The following is a 16,153-nucleotide window of genomic DNA, read 5'->3' as shown; positions in this document are numbered from 1 at the left end:
TGAGGTCTCACAAGAGCAGAATAAAGGGGCAGGATCACCTCCTTTGACCTGCTGGTCACACTCCTTTTGATGCAGCCCAGGATACGGTTGGCTTTCTGGGCTGCATGCGCACACTGCTGGCTCATGTTCATTTTCTCATCGACCAGCACCCCCAAGTCCTTCTCCGCAGGGCTGCTATGAATCTCTTCTCTGCCTAGCCTGTAGCTGTGTCTGGGATTGCTCCGACCCAGGTTTAGGACCTTGCACTTGTCATGGTTAAACTTCATGAGGTTGGCATCAGCCCACCTCACAAGCGTGTCAAGGTCCCTCTGGATGGCATTCCTTCCCTCCAGCGTATCAACCAAACCACAGAGCTTGGTGTCATTGGCAAACTTGCTGAGGGCACACTCAATCCCACTGTCCATGTCACCGACAAAGATGTTAAACAAGACGGGTCCCAACACTGATCCCTGAGGGACACCATTCGTAACTGGCCTCCAGCCGGACATTGAGCCATTGACCACAACTCTTTGTGTGCGGCCATCCAGCCAGTTCTTTATACACTGAGTGGTCCATTCATCAAATTGATGTCTCTCCAATTTAGAGACAAGAATGTTGTGCGGGACAGTATCGAACGCTCTACGCAAACCCAGGTAGATGACATCAACTGCTCTACCCCTCTCCATCAGTTCTGTAGCCCCATCATAGAAGGCCACCAAATTGGTCAGCAGGATTTCCCCTTAGTGAAGCCATGCTGGCTGTCACCAAGCACCTTGTTGATTTTCATGTGCCTTAGCATGCCTTCCAGGAGAGTCTGCTCCAAGATTTTGCCAGGCACAGAGGTGAGACTGACTGGTCTGTAATTCCCTGGGTCATCCATTTTCCCCTTCTTGAAAATGGGGGTTATATTTCCCTTTTTCCAGTCGCCGTGAACTTCACCTGACTGCCATGATTTTTCAAATATGATGGCCAGCGGCTTAGCAACTTCATTTGCCAGCTCCTTCAGGACCCGCAAATGTATTTCATCAGGACCCATGGACTTGTGCACGTTCAGATTTTTAGATGGTCTCGAACGAAATCCTCTCCTACGGTGGGCCCAAGGTCTCCATTCTCACAGTCCCTGCGTCTGCTTTCCAAGACTTGGGTAGTGCAGTCAGAGCCTTTGCTAGAGAAGACCGAGGCAAAGAAGTCATTCAGAACCTCAGCCTTCTCCAAATCCTGTGTAGCTAGTTCACCCGAGAGCTTCCTGAGGGGGCCTACGTTCTCCCTAGTCTGTTTTTGATTTGCTATGTACCTGTAGAATCCCTTTCTGTTATCCTTAATATCCCTAGCCAAGTTTAATTCTAACTGGGCCTTAGCTTTCCTAGCCTGGTCTCTAGCTTCCCGGACAACAACCCTGTACTCTTCCCAGGCTGCCTGTCCTTGCTGCCACTTTCTATAAAGCTCTTTTTTCATTTGAATTTTCCTCAGGATATCCTTATCCATCCAAGGAGGTCTCCTGGCCCTCCTGCTGCACTTTCTTCTAGTTGGGATGCAACACTCCTGAGCTTGTAGCAGGTGATCCTTGAAGACCAACCAAGAGTCTTGAGCCCCCCTGCCCTCTAGGGCTATATCCATGGAACCTTACTAAGCAGGTTCCTGAAGAGGCTGAAGTCTGCTTTTTTGAAGTCTAGGGCAAGTGAGCTTGCTGCACGCTCTTCTCACTGCCCTAAGGATCTCAAATTCAACCATCTCGTGGTTGCTGCATCCAAGGCTGCCCTGGAGTGCCACATTTCCAACGAGCCCTTCCCTGTTGGTGAGCACAAGATCAAGCATGGCACCTCTCCTTGTCGGTTCCTCTATTACTTGCAGAAGGAATTTGTCTTCCACACAATCGAGGAACCTCCTGGATTGCTTGTGCCGGGCCATACCGTCATTCCAACAGATGTCAGGGTGGTTGAAGTCACCCATGAGAACGAGGGCCTGTGAGTGTGAGGCTTTTCCTATCTGCCTATGGAGTGCTTCATCCGCAGATTCCTCTTGATCAGGTGGTCTATAACATATCCCCACAGTAATGCCTCCCATCGCTGCTTTCCCTTTAACCCTAACCCACAAGCTCTCTGTTATCTGCTCACCTGTCCCCAGACAGAGGTCCATACACTCCAGCCTATCCCTAACCTAAAGGGCAACTCCCCCTCCGCGCCTGCCAGGCCCGTCTTTTCTAAAGAGTCTGTAACCTTCCATTCCAACACTCCAGTCATAGGAGTCATCCCACCATGTTTCTGTGATGCCTATAATATCATACCCCCGCAGACGAGCACACATCTCTAATTCCTCTTGTTTGTTCCCCATGCTGCGGGCATTTGTATACAGGTATCTGAGCCGAGCTCCAAACGAAGCTGGCTCATTGGCTAGAGCAGCTGGAATGTCTCTGCATTGCTCAGAGCATTTATTATAGGTGCTGGCAACTGACTGGGAGTGTTGGGATGGAATGATGCCCCCCTCCCCCAACACATCTAGTTTAAAGCCTCCTTAACCAGTCTGGCAAGCCTCCTACCAAAACTGCCCTTCCCCTTCCTTATGGGACCAGCTCCACCAGCCCCCACTAGACCTGGCCTACAAACTTGGGTCCCATGTTCAAGACACCCAAACCCCTGACTGTGACACCACCCTTTTAACCATTTATTAACCTGGTTAATACTCCTAGCTTTTTTTAGGTCCTCCCCTGTATCCTGGAGAAGAGACGAAAAGACAACCTGAGCTCCAGAGCCCTTAACCACCTCTCCCAGGGCCCTGTAGTCCTTTTTTATGCTCCCCAGGCTACTACTATCTATATCCCTAGCACCCACATGTATCCTCAGAAGTGGGTAATAGTCCGTGGGGCTTACTAGAGCAGGCAGCCTCTCTGCCACATCCCTGATCTGTGCCCCTGGTAGGCAACACACCTCCCTTGAGAGTGGGTCAGGCCAACAGACGAGTGCTTCTGTCCCTTTCAAAGTAGAGTCCCCTACCACTATGACTCACCGCTTTTTCCTGGCAGCACCAGTAGAAATCTTTACTAGTGCATCACCAGGCTGTTTCTGGCGCGAGCACGTTCCCTCATGAGCCCCCTGCAGGACAGCAAAGCGGTTCTGCGTGGGGGCAACAGGTTCAGGAGGAAGTCCCTTCCTTTTAATTGTCGTTTTCCTCCTTTTTTTTTTTTTTTTTTTTTTTTTTTTGTCACCAATTCCTAGCTTTGAGAGCTAACAGCCTCCTTCTTTCCTCCATGAGCTACAGGGGAAGCTTGAGAACTCCGCAGAATTTGGGCAGGGAGCAAGCATTCCTGTTCTCTCTCAGCTACCCTGACATCCTGTAGCTTATTAATAGCTTCCCGCAGCTCGTCCACCTGCTGCAGGAGAAACTCCACCTGGGAGCACCCAGTGCAGGCCTGCCTATTGCGTACCCTTCCCTCACCAGAGCAGTGCAGGCACTCTCTACACCCCGAAGTCTGCACTGCAGCCCCTCCTCTCATTGTCTCTGTCTGGGTGCCTACGGTGGCCACTGCTGGGGCAGCCAGAGCAGAGCTCCCAGACCGGGCCCTGGTCATGCGGCGAGTGCTCACCATCCCGCTCACCTGCCCGTGCAAACTGCCTCGACCCGCTCTGCTCGCTCGCGCTCCCTGGGGCAGGTTTTTAACCAATCAGGGCTGGTGCCGTTTCTCCTGGCTCCGCCCCTGGTGAGTCAGCTGCTCATATCAGCTGAGCTGCGGGCTCCTGGGCAGGTCTTGTCGAGGACTTGAGGCTCCCTCAGTGGCTCTTGGCGCTCTGAGTTGAGGCTCCTGGACGCTGATCTCCCCCTCTCCGGTGTTCAAGGTGTCCTCTCTCAAGCTACTCACCTCAGCAACTGACCACAATATAAACATAACATATAAACATATAACATAAAACAAAACATATGTTTTATAACATATAAAAAATTACTGTTCTTGCCAAGAAATTAAAAGAGCTAGGCTAAACAACTAAGTATGACATAATCTTCTCTATTTCAGTTTCCACGCTGAGCTTTTTTTTTTTTTTTTACGTGTCTGTTGCCATTATCTGGTTTGTCATATCCTCCCTTCTAAATTGCGAAGTAACTCTTGCTCTGCTGTCTTCTGGTGTGGTTACAGCTCTGAGTGCAAACATGTTCTCCTAATTTTTCCTCCTAAAACCACCACTCCCTAAATCCCTTAAGCTCTGCACTCTTCAATGATTTCTTAAAAAAAAAAAAAAAAAAAGAAAAAAAAATGCATTTATTGAATCCTTGGTCTGAGTACTTGGCTCCCTTTCATTTCTGTGTCCTCCTAAGCACAGCTTTAATCCATCAGTTGGATACAGGCTACGTCCCAACTTTATCACTAGTTAAACCATTTAATCCATCTTTCTGGCTTTTTCACATGGACAATGAGGTATATAGATTCCTGCTACTACATATAAAGAATTTGAAAAGCTTTACACTGCAGTTTTTTAAACCTACTTACTAGCACTTATTTCCTGTTCTAGTATATACTACATACTAAAGTGATTTATGCAGTTACATGGTGGTAGACATCTAAGATCAGATACGCTTCAGCATTCACAGAACAGCCCCATTTCTACAGATCTAAACCGTACCTGTCACAGTTCTTGTGCAGACACCATCATTTTAGGGTGGAGAGGGAAGGGCAAACAGGGACACCTCACTAATTTTTCTATTGCTTTGGTTCTTGTAGGTCTTATAGAACAAAACAGCTTCTGCACAGGCAAGTCTGTTTGTCTGAGACCTGGTTGAATGCCATGTTGAAAGGACCTCCACCTAGACTAGTGGAACAAAGAAGACAGGTATGTTTACTTTAGGGTCTATTCTGCTGCCAGCTCATCATGGCACAGAAAATTTCTTAATAAAATACTAACTTTTAATAAAAAGGCAGATTCAGGAGATGAGAAATAGAAATATGAACACTTTGAGTATATCTGTGCAAGCATCCTCCAGAAATGCAACATTCTACTATGCATTAAAAATGTAACTATTAAATAAACACTTAAAAATGGAATAATTGTTCATAACTGTATGTAATGACTCTCTCCCTGGGTTAATATTTCATTAATACACAGCTAAGACATCTGTGAAAACCTAGTTTAGATCAGCTTTGTTATTTCCGTAACACAGGAGATCTGAGTAACTATAGTAATATTTTATTGATCACAAACATAATAATACTTCATTCAGCAATTAAAATGCATGATGATTCATATGAACGAAATTAAAACAAAGCACAATCAAAAAATAACTTCACATTTTTTCAATGTCATTCTTAGTGTAAGCAATAAATACAATGCTGTAGCTTCTATTAATCTTATTTACATAGCACAATACTTGAATGTTGCTTGGTTTCCAGCCCAAATGTTTCATGACATGAAAAGGAGTACGTGTTGCAGCATTTCTACAGCCAAATACTCTAGTAGATCATCACATAGCATAAATGCTAACATTAAAAATCAAACAACAGATACTGCAATGGCACGTTTTATTAATTGAAGACAGTAGCATTAAAAATAGACATTCCCTCTCGTGGAAAACTATCATGTTGGTATTAGAGATAGAGACCAAAGACAAGTATTTCTGTAGCCCCTGTAGACTGATGCAATAAATCCTCACTAAACAACAACAAAAACCCAACCCAACCCAAACCAAAAGCCCAAAAAGCAAACAATACACGTTCAAAGAAATCTCACAGGCCCAACAAAAAAGTCTATATCCATCCCAGAGCTCACAGATAAAGACTACAACATTTTGTAAAGTAGAAAATAAGGAAAGAGAAATCAGCATAAGGGTTTGATTTCAATTTATGATGACAGAGAAACATGTCAAGAAGCAGACCCTTCTCTTGATTGTGTAGGAACTGAAAAAGGTGAGGTAGGAAGGCAAAATAGGGAATTTATGTTTTCCAATGCAAAACAGGAAATAGATTAGCTAACCTCCTGAGAAGGGGGAAACATAGCTCTCCTATGCCATGTAACCCTCCACAGCTACATTTTCTCGCACATCCAACTGTATGTGTACTTAATTTCGAAAGTGCAAGCATGCACAGGAGCATGCTGCAACTGTCCAGCTAGAAGTAGGATGATTTCTGTAGAACAATTTTCCCTTCTAAATTACCATTACAGGTTTCTCTAACAGAGGACAGGGAGCAATTACCAACTAGTACGTTGCATCATATGAAAAAAAATTATAGGTTATTAAATTTGAACTAGTTGAGAAGGAAGCTTAATTCAAAATCTAATATTGTATTACGCTCTATAAAGTGTTGCATACACTACAACAATCCACAAGGTACTATGAAATAATTGCCAGATGACATAAAATACTTCAAAGCACTTTTAAATGGACAGATGTCTGCCTGGGCTTTGATCCTCAGCTGGTACCCACTGATTTTGAAAATAGAACTCAAGACAGATCTATACCAGTTGATGATCTAGTCCTCCAGTATAAAGCTGCTCTACCAGAGCAGGGATTTGCAACACCACTAGTATTTCCAGAACACTGCACAGATCTTAAGCAACACTACACAGATCAGCAAGCACCAGTTGTAACTAACTTCTTATCACATTGTAGCAGATCCTGTTACTGTATTCTTACAATTTAAGAGATTGTGACATCTGACTGCCATACTTCACACTATTCTGAAGTACAGAATCCTACCGATTTTCAAATAATTCTCATCAATCAACAGCCCTGGAGAAGAGCAGAAATCTTGATCCATGCATCCTAGCTGAGATTCTGTATTATGAAACTAAATCATTAATAAAATTTTAAGATTCAAACACCAGACATAAGAACTGCAAAAAACTATGGAAAGGCACAAGTGGCATGAACTTACTGCTTCCTCCTAATGTTTTCCTTCTCAATACAAAGCATTTGAAGCTATATGAATTTACAAACTAGTGAACACTGTGACAGCAAAATAACTAGATGCTAATGAAGCTTACAGAAAGGCTACTGACAAAAATGATTAAATGTGAAAGTCAAGTTGTTCGTATACACAAGTAGGTATTTAAAACTGAAGTGGTGTCAGAAAGAACTGTCTTTCATTCTTTTGACTGGCTTACATGCACCAGATAGATATACATTAATTATCATAATTGTCTGTCAACTCCAGCACTACTTTTCTTCTACTTCGTTTGTTTTTTCCCCACTTGAAGTAGATTTATCTGCAAAATAAACTAATAAAACCTTTTTCTACCTTATTGATTTTCAGTAAGACTTTTATAACCTCACATCATGCCCTCATTCTTGGGCATTTTCGTCATTTCACTTAAGAAAACTACAATTTCCTTAAAACAAAGATTTACAAAAACATAGATCACTATAAAGATGGATTTTCTCAAGTCCTTCCTGACCTCATTTTCAGTGCGATCTTTATTCCCCACCAGAACCAACAAAAAACTTGTTAAGTATTGTTCAAAGCTACTAAGAGAGATTCGGAATCAAGCATTCCAAATAATATTATCATCCATACTGTTTTGAACCCTTGTAAGACAAACTTTATATTGGGTTTTCCAAATAATGATTGTTACTGTCATTAGGTTGCATGATTAGCCTGAATCTCATGCACTGGCTTTAAAGGTCATATGACATTTGCACTGCATTCAGTCTTACAGGCTTTTTTCCCCGACAAAAAGCTGCCACAAAATTGATCAGAACTTTGCCCCAGCAATGAAGGAATATGTTATCAAGCATATGGCCAGGGAAACACAAATAAAACAACAACATGACTAGAACAAATTATATACATGAGTGTTTCCCAGTTGAGTAAATTCCTTACACACACAGTAAAGTTCCATCAGCTTCAGTTATGCGTTAGTGCCTGTAAGGATTTGCACTTACTCAGGTTACCACGCTCCTTTCTGGCAGTAATGCCTCCTTGACCTTGTCTGTCTTAAAGTCAATCAGAAATTTCCATAAACTTGAGAAGGAGACACTCCTGTATATGCAAAAGTAGTTTAAATAAAACCGCTCAAAGCATGCTGTGAAATACTACATTAGTAATATTACAGAGGTAAGTAAAATCTCAAATTTACACTGGTGTATCTATGCTTGATTTAAAATGGTGGAAAAAAGTAATTGACCAAATCAAACCTTCAGTATTATTGACCAAACCAAATGGTCAATGTCTGAATCTGTTATCTCAGACTACCTCTTGGGCTTTTTGACAGTCAAATGCTGGACACAAAATGAACCTAGACAATCTATTGTCGTCACTGCACCTACTTTAACCATTTTCTTTTGTTGTGTTTTAGGTTGAATTAAGACAATACAGTATGGTATTTACACTCCAAGATTCTATAGACAAGTGAAGTGGCATCAACACAACACAGTCTTGTACAAACTTCCAAGAAAAAAAATAAAATCCTTCATTGATTCCCTTTGTACAAAAAATTGCCAACTTTGTCTACACAGTAGAAACTGAAGAGGCAAAGTTTGTATCCTCATATAAATGCACATAGATATATAGATATATACATGTACAGATGTCTATAATATAAAGATACACATAAAAACAAAGATATGTATATATGCATACATATACATTCATATGAAGAACGTGTTAGTTTAGTTTGCATCATTCAGGGGAATAACATATCCCAGGTTAGGTAAAATCTTCTGGCCATGAAGTCATTAAATCAAATTTGGGAGTTCAGGAAGGTAAGCACAGTGGCATAGGCCAAGCCTTTGGCAGTCAACCATACATTTTTTCAGTTTTTAAAACAACACTCTCCATGTCATGGTAGCCCTTCCCATTTAAATGTTCACTAGTGCAGTCGTGATTATAGCTGTAGCCTTGAACATCGCTGATGGACGATACGGTATAGGAAGCTGTGCGCATGGCATCCGAGTGGCTAAAACTGTGCTCAAACTGGATTTTGTACTGATTCCAGTGTCTTCTCAAAACAGCTTGGACCTGTGCCAGAAGGCAAAAAGAAATGCATATGAAACACCTGGAAAGATAGCACTGGACTTCACTTTTTGATGCATGGGGGCATAATAAATGTGTCTAAGCAAATTAGGTAGTAAAGCTGAGTAATCCTGGAAAATGGGGGTACCTACGTGTGATCTGTCACATGACATGTTCTGATTTACAATTTAAGTAGACATTCTTTAGCAAATTTAGTATGAAATAATTGCATTTTACAACGGGAGTGTACTAGTTGCTCAGGAAAAGCACAGATTAAAGGATAAGCAGCAGCAACACAGTTACTTTCTCCCCTGTGGACTAAATTCTGGTGTGGAGAACTCAGATTTACAGGTGAAAAAGGTCACTTCTAAGCACTTTTAATTCAAAAGACTACATCCTCAGCAGCTGTAAATTTTTATACTCGCAACAAACCATAATTCACATTTGCTCTGGTTCTGGCCTTCCTTTATTTCTGCCCATACCTTAATAAAATGAATAGCAGGACAATTTCCCAGACTCCATTATTTCTACCAGGGTTAAAAATAAAGCTGATAAAATAGCTGAAGGCCTTAGGCTTACATGTCTCCACTGAAAGGATGTTATGTTTATCAGAGCCTTCCTCTCCTACAGTATGGTTAAACACCTAATGCACAGGGGATTGATCAAGTCTCACATTCATGAAATTCACAGGGAATTAGTCACTCTCTGAAGGTGCCACGTGTGGAATGATAATCGCAATAGCTATCATTTATGTATGCTTTTTCCAGAGGGTTTTATTTTAATGTTAAGAAAACTGCCCACAGATCATGCATGTTTAATTTCCTCTTCAGCCAAGTCTGCACACAAAGTATTCCTGCACTGACTGGCAAGGTGCTGACTTTCAGGAACTGCTGGGGGACACTGGCACTCACATTTATCCAGCAGTGCAACCCACACTCACAGGCCTCATTCCCAAGCATGACCTTCATTTCAGTTTGTTACACACAAAAGAACTAAACAGTGAACAGTGATTCCCTCAGTTAAATGTTGATGTTGAGGATAAATATTTTTAGGATTCTCCCCTATGTCTTCAGGGTTTCTTTTGTGCTTGCTTTACATTTCCCTAACACAATGGCTTCCTCTGTCTCATTTTACTTTTTTATGAAAAATAAATAGAAGAAATCTGATGTAATTTTTAGACTTCCTGCAGTCTGGTATCAGCATCCTCTGTTTAAAGGAGAGCTTCATCTTTCTCAAAATCCTCACAAAGAAAATATGAAGGCATAAGGGAAGAAATAACTTAAGAAATTAGTATTTTAGGTCAAAGGAGATGCTCTTCTACCGTTCATAAAACCATTCCAATCCACCCAGAACATCTAAACACAAATCTACAAACACTGAAATCAAGCATCTTAATACTGCTGAGTATTTGATTTTACCTCTCTTCATATCAAAATTCTGTATTTCTTCCAAGTCTAAATGGAGAATTCTTGTTTCATCACAGGACACTTCTGATTAATTAATTTACATTGCATAGAAATATAGACCCTTAAATCTCCACACAGGTTCAATCCATGCCCTCTAATCCCTCATAAAGCCAAGAGAAAAGCCATATTCAAAATTTCCTACTTCCAAGAATGAATTTTGGAACTTATTTTTATAATTATATTATTATTTTGATTTTTATATCATGCAATCTGTGCATACCACTAAGCTATGTTCCATTTATTCTCCTTTCCATAGTCAATTACCTCAAGAAGAGCAAGGTCTTCTTGTAGACAAACATGCAAAAAATTACATACTGAGCAACTGTTACATTAGACAGGACAGGCTTGAGATGGGATAATATGAGCAACTGCAACTTCATGGCTTAACCAAGGTCACAGAAGTCTACTGGCAGAGTGGGGAAAAAAACAAAAGAGTTGCCAAGTTGCAAGCAAGCATTGCACTGAGGTCCTCTCCCACACTTCCTCCTGGCTGCTTCTTGTTTATCTTTTAAATTGTTACTAATATTTGGAAACCAGTCGTAAAGGGTCCCCATAGCTCAAGAAAGCCATCAGTATCCCTGCCAGAGCCCTTTGGGCTACTTCTAGGGAGAAAACAGTCTGTTTAGCTTGCTCTCCAGCCAGTGACAGATTGCCATAAATAGTGTTTCCTGTATGGGCAACCATTTCCTTTGTGCCCGAGCCAGTGCCCATCATGGTTCATTTCTAACTAAGCTATGGATTTTTGGCATTCTTCCCAAATCCTCTCTGTTACTGCTGAATCAGTATTTCACCTGTGTCCTGCTACACGACTGTTCCTCTAGGCTGTTACATCCTTTCATTTACTATTAGTTTTTTGGTCTTTGAATTGTCCAATCAATCATTTCTAGAATACGATGGCAAAACTCCACGGCACAACTGATTTTCACCGCTGATTATACTCTTTCTAACAATATGCGTGTCTACCCGTGGAGTGAAAACCTCAGCTTTTTGTATCACACTTTTCTCACCTTTGAGCAGTTGCACAAAGCTGTAAATTCAACTCAGGAGGGGTAGCACTTAGTTCTAAGATAGAACTAAGATAGCATCTAAGGAAGGATATTAAGCTATGCATTTAATGAGAGAAAATAATGTAATAAATAGAAGTGTCTTAGTCATTAAGAGAAACACTAGTTCCAGCTGGACAATCATCACTTTCTCACCTTATTAGTTAGCAAGAGCTCTTTTGGGGGAATTTTCATGAAAGGCTCCTTCCAATCAGCCCTTTAACAAACTAGTTAATTGATGTTTAATACAAGCAAAAATTAATGAGCTAACTAACAGTAGCTGACAACAAGAGAAAAAAACCCATCAGCCTTGCCTATTAATAAATGTATTGTATAATCCTGTGGACCTGAGACTATCATAGAACGGCTTGGGTTGGAAAGGGCTTTAAGATTAGTTCCAATCCCCCTGCCAGGGGCAGGGATGCCTCACACTAGACCATGTCTCTGAAGGCTCTGTCCAGCCTGGCCTTGAACTCCAGGGACGGAGCATTTAACCACTTCTTTGGGCAACTTGTGCCAGTGCCTCAGAATCCTCACATCTTTACTGCATCATTTCTGTAGACCACTGGAAAGAAAGAAAAAAACTCCAAACACCAGAGACCTTACACGGATCATGTAGGTTGTTATTATCACTGTTATTAATAGCTTAATAGGAATCTTTTTACCGATTTATCAGAGGTCTGGGACAAACTTCTCCTATGACTGCAGCCTTGTCAACTCAAATGCCACTCTCAGCCAACTCAAACTGGAAAGTATGGTAAGGAAGCTAAGAGGTATCTAATTTGTGGGATGCTGGGACATAAGCAGAATTTGGGTGTCCTCAGGGAAGCCTTGCCATAGAAAGTAAAGATGAAGAGCTTACACACACACCCTTGTCTGTAGGAGGGTTGTGACTAACAGCTGCAGTACATGTCAGAACTGGATTTGACAGATCAGCCCTGGCCACATCGCTCAAGCAGTCTGGAGATGTTCCTTGGCTATGTCAGCAGTACATACCAGCCATTTTTCTTACATTTCTTAGTTTCCTTTCACTAGAGCTCTCTGCTAGTAGACCACTTTTATTAATTTTTTGGCCAGAGGTGGCCTGAAAAGGCACCAGTTGAGGAGGGTTTGGCTCCTAGTATTTGGTATAGAAAAACATTAAAAGGTAGAATAACAGTTTGGAAATGCTAAGATGCTTTTAACATTTCTAATTGCTAACACCCCACTGTCACTCAAAGTACCAATTCTAGTGTCAGTATTCACCTTTAAACCATAGACTTGGAGCAGAAAGGATTAACACCACTCTCTGACACCTCTCATCTTGTACAGTTTCTAATGAGGTGTTGCTATGACAGGTAAGAAACAGCCACTATGCTGCAGTTGCAGGCTTTGTTCAGGCACTGGTATGACAGTAAGAGACAATAATGGCAACAGAATACATGCGTGCCTGCAGGCTCACATACCAAACACAGAATCCTTTCCTAGACAAAGGAAACACTTCTGTTTTTAGAAGGCATTCCGAAGTATGAAATTTATATATATATTGATGCTGAATACAGTCAAGTGATCAAATTGGATCCAGAAACCTTAATGATGTGTTCAGCTTCAAATCAAATACATAAGCAGGGACTTGAGCCCAGATTTATTTTATGCTAAATCCGGTCAAAACCACTGCCCCATGCCCACTAAAGTGGGAGAAAGCCTACCTTCATCTTTTCTGCCCCCTTTGTAAAATCATTGAGTATCATATATTTTAGGGTGGTGGAAATAAACTGTGCAACCCCATGGTAGTTTCATTGCAGTTCAGCCAGCACTGGACTTAAGAAGAGAAGGAAGGGTGATGTACATAAATCAATCCTAGTACAAGCCAAGTATTTACCTCTAAGTAAGTATTACTGTCCAATAACATTATATTAGCACACTGACAGGATTTTATTACATCTGATAGAAGAAAATAAGGGTTCAGTGACATGAAAACATCTGGTTACTCCCACACATCAGCTTACAGCCATATACTACAACTGTTTCAACTGTAGAAAAAAATCATGCAAACAAACGAGTAGGAATAAGTGTACAACTGTAACTGTTCCTCTGCCAAAAGTGTTGGAAAAGAACCATCTAGTTTTTCTGGTGGAGGGTTTCTGTTTAACTTTTTTTGGGGTTGTTTGGGGTTTTTTTTGCAAGCAAAAGTCATACTAACAATTCTGTATACGTGTCTTTTAGCCTTTCTACCATTTTGATCTCTGACACTGTGAAGTCCTGTTCTCTCTACACCTTAGGGACAAGAGTTCCTAGATGAAAGTCTTTGTGTGTACTCCAAGACCCTGACCTATTCAAGATAAAAGCAGTGCTTGTTAGCTTCATCAGGATCAGTACCACATAGGAAATATGGCACAATCCTTCAACATAAGAATAAAGAAGTTTGTTCTTGGAACTGACTAATAATAGTTACTTAAAAGTGCGCTTCTTAATCAACACAAATTTCTGACCCAAGCACAATGAGCTTTGATTTTTTCAATTATATTTTTCATCTGTGAAGGAAAATTTTTCCAAACTTCAGCCTAAAATTCTCCTAAGGAGCTGTCATAACATGAGCCCACCATCATGTTTGCAATATGCTCTAATAGGTCTGCAGAAAGACCTATACACTGATTCTCCAGGCTAACAGTTGCTATACAGCTTCTGACATAAACAAATATACCTTCTGAATACTGACTTAGATTTCACTTTTATATGATATTTATTGAGATTTTATATCAAAGTGACAAGTGTCTTCAATTCCTTATATAATCGAGAGGCATATAAATGATCAGCAAGAGTCAGTCCTACAGTATTTAATGATGCCACAAATGATGGCACTGTCTTTCCCATGCTCTGCTCTTGGCAGCCAGATACTTATTTACTTATTTTTTACCTGACAAATTTAGATTTAGAAAATAAAATTACCATCTCCTTAATTGCTGAAACATCAAATATATATAAAAAGGAAAAGTGTTATACATTTATATCAAAAGTTATTACTCTACCTCTCCATTAAAGAAGCAGAAGATTGTAGCCACCAGTAGACCCTGTAAAACAAAAATAAAGGTTCTGCTTTATTTCACATGCATCTAGGATTTTTTTAGATGCATACAGGGTTAGAGAGAATTATGGGTTTCTGATAAAATTCAGCTAAACATAGCAAAAAACGTGCAGTACAAATCTAAACTTGGTAAATTATATCTAGACATTCACTACTAAAAGGTCTTGGGCCAACTATTAACCATGGTGTTTCTACCCTTTTAATAAATTAAAATTCAGTAGAATGAGAAATTTCAAGCTATTCATAATAATATTGCATTAATGTCTTTAAAAATTAAAATAACAATCATTTCTTTTATTTGCTTCACATGCCAGCTGCTATCTAGCCCAAGTAAGCAAAACCTGTTTAATGCTTCCTACCTGATAATGCATAAGGATGTGCATCACGTAGTCATACACTTCCTCGGCAATCCGGCCTTCTGGTCGCCATGGAAACAGGACAAACTCAATACCAAGCAGAGGGACAAGGATCAGGGTAGCTCTCACTGCTTTCATGTACAGGTTGGATTCTGCCTTGTGGGTGTCTTTTAGCTTTGTTATAAGAACACGAACTATATTTAGCAGGAAGAAAAGATTCACCTGTTGGAAAAGGAAGTGAAACTGAAGGTCTGAAAAATCATCCCACACACTGGTTTGTAATTTAAAAAAATTAGACAACTGAAGAAAACTCATACCGCATGGACAGCACTGTGACTGTGCAATAAACACGAGTTAAACCTCTTTGAGATCACATTAAAGTGCCTGAGATGTGGTTCTAACATCTATCCCCATCTATTCCTCTAACTTATTAAGCAAGCGTCAAACTAATTAACCACTGGTCTTCCAGTGTTAACAATCCACGTGCCATTCTCTCTGCTATCATGGTAACAGTACACAGGTCAATGATTAGGTTTTGAAAAATTACTGTCTTTTCAGGTTGGGCAAGAAGAACTCTTCCCTCTATGTATTTAAACATGATTCTTCAAAAAACTACTTTTTTTTTGTATTTTTTGAATATGAATTTAACAAGTATAGAGAAAAAAACGCACCCATACATGTAAAAACAAAATTGCAGGCAGAATGCTAAACTTACTTCCATTGCCTTAATAGGATTTTCTTGTTGACAGCAGTGTGTATCTGTTCATACATTTTGAGCAAAAATAAATCCTACACTGCAATCATGACTATGCAGACTGTATCAGACATGTGAGCACTTGCCATAAGCAACAGCAAAACTCATACACACGTGTGTATATGTATACATTTATATACACACACATACCAAGCCTAAGGATGCAAGGAACCAGAGCAACAGCAATGTTAGGGATTGTTACACTGTACTTTTCATCTGCTGTGTAGTGGCAGCCCATTATGGAAACTACAGCTAGAAGGAGAGCTTTGGAGCTTAGTCTGTCCCCTTGCCTCACTCTAGGGCACAGAGGCAAGACCCTGCTGCTTAGGGTACCCAGCATGGAAGGGAAAGACCTAGAGTCTGCTCCTACCTCTTCTTCCAGGTAACTGTCCCTGCCAACAGCTATCTAGAGACAAAAGGGAGGGCTGGGTGAAGAAGCCAGCAGGCAGACACAGGTAACTCCCTCCTAGAAAGACTAGGAATCCCTGGTCTGGGAGGAGGCATCTGTCTTGCAGCAGGCCAAGCGCAAACAGGGAAGCCATTTCAGACCATGCATGTC

General features: G+C 40.9%; 1 protein-coding gene across 2 annotated transcripts in view; it reads right to left on the bottom strand.

Moving 5' to 3' along the window:
* Positions 1–5,134: 5,134 nt before the first annotated feature.
* The window catches only part of CALCRL (calcitonin receptor like receptor), an 81,590-nt gene continuing 70,571 nt past the window's right edge, over positions 5,135–16,153 (bottom strand). For both annotated transcript variants that reach the window (XM_061364650.1, XM_061364649.1), the window contains exons 11-13: positions 14,844–15,062; positions 14,429–14,470; positions 5,135–8,917 (exon numbers count right to left, since the gene is read on the bottom strand). In XM_061364650.1, coding sequence (XP_061220634.1) covers positions 8,696–8,917; positions 14,429–14,470; positions 14,844–15,062 — 483 coding nt within the window. In that variant the 3' untranslated portion in view covers positions 5,135–8,695. The remainder of the gene's footprint in view (positions 8,918–14,428; positions 14,471–14,843; positions 15,063–16,153) is intronic.

The sequence above is a fragment of the Neopsephotus bourkii genome, unplaced genomic scaffold (genome assembly GCF_033783945.1).
Source record: "Neopsephotus bourkii isolate Nb327-2 ecotype Australia unplaced genomic scaffold, CSIRO-AGI_Nbou_v1 NB_1245, whole genome shotgun sequence".
Taxonomy (NCBI): domain Eukaryota; kingdom Metazoa; phylum Chordata; class Aves; order Psittaciformes; family Psittacidae; genus Neopsephotus; species Neopsephotus bourkii.
This window is presented reverse-complemented; position numbering and strand designations above follow the sequence as displayed.